General features: G+C 41.6%; 1 protein-coding gene across 1 annotated transcript in view; it reads left to right on the forward strand.

Annotated features, from left to right (window-relative positions):
• LOC101853543 (tetratricopeptide repeat protein 25) overlaps positions 1-1,251 on the forward strand; it is a gene marked incomplete in the record, with an annotated part of 26,495 nt that overhangs the window by 13,467 nt on the left and 11,777 nt on the right. Inside the window, 1 exon segment of the mRNA XM_013081013.2 lies at positions 268-385. Within this exon segment, the coding sequence (XP_012936467.1) occupies positions 268-385 (118 nt within the window).

A 1,251-nucleotide genomic window follows, 5' to 3' on the forward strand; every position in this document is an offset into this window, starting at 1 on the left:
AGCTATCAGTCTGTGTGTGTGTGTGTGTGTGTGTGTGTGTGTGTGTGTGTGTGTGTAAGTGTGTGTGTGTGTAAGTGTGTGTGTATGCCCATGCGCAAGTTTGAATGTACTTAATTTATAATATTATTACAAGTGTTTAAGATTTTCCACAGTTTCTTTAGTGTTGAGAGGCTTCTAAGCATTTTTGGATTTAAAAAGAAAATCTGTCTTTCAACCAATTTCCTTTTGAGAACAGTAAATAATACGGTCCTTCTTTCTCTTCCTTTCCAGGTGAAGCCAATGTACGCGCGACAGTACGAGTCTCGGCAGGCCATGACGCGGGGCAGGAACACTAAGACTACACCACATGAGTACATCTTGAGCGAGCTGGAGAAGATTGATCACCGTGAGTAGTACATAAAACACAAAATTTTTAAAAAGTTTAGTTTAATTCCGCTTAACTGGTCCCCATGGGAAATTTGTTTTACAATGGCGTACATAAATACACAAATTTTAATGCATTAGTAAAACACATAATGCCACAAAAATTGACTAACCACTCACAATTGCTGGTCGCCACTGAGCGGCATCCTATTGTTTTTTTTTGGTTTTTTTTTAGCTAAGGCTATCGTCGCTTGATTTTTTATCAAAGACACAGCCCAGTGACCACTCATATCTGAACGCCGTGTTAACGACACACGTTTGATATTTTTGTGAACCTGGGCTTAAAACGAGCCTCATGATGCCAGCTCGACATTTTGTCACCAAAAAAAAAAAAGTTAAAAAAAAGAAAGAAAAGCTTTACAATCAAACTACTGAAGAAAAAGGAAAAGTTCTTCGGAAATTACCCCCCCCCCCTTCCACACCGGAATGGATTTTGTCTCCTGATTACAACATACTAAAGTAAAATTGTGACGAGACAGCGATCACAGCGGTATCTGAAGCAGTTCTTAGCATAATATTACAGGGCCCATGCCACCTTCATAACAACTTTCTGCACGTTTTGAAGTTCGATACCACAGTTATGATGTTGTTAATCTCACTGGGATCCAGCATCAATAGTAACCTTAATGTGTAGGACGCGTCGATTTTAACTCAACTGCCGGTCAGGCCCTCCGTGGTTATATGGGATGCGCGCTAACCGATCCAGTCACTTGCGCCCAACCTTTGACCCGTCGGCACGTCTACCTGTTCTCCGAGAAGGAGACACCGGTAGCGGCTAGTTTGTGCTCTTCGCTGTGGATTATTTTGTGTGTGTGTGTGTGTTCCCCT

This window comes from Aplysia californica, unplaced genomic scaffold (assembly GCF_000002075.1).
Source record: "Aplysia californica isolate F4 #8 unplaced genomic scaffold, AplCal3.0 scaffold00111, whole genome shotgun sequence".
NCBI lineage: Eukaryota > Metazoa > Mollusca > Gastropoda > Aplysiida > Aplysiidae > Aplysia > Aplysia californica.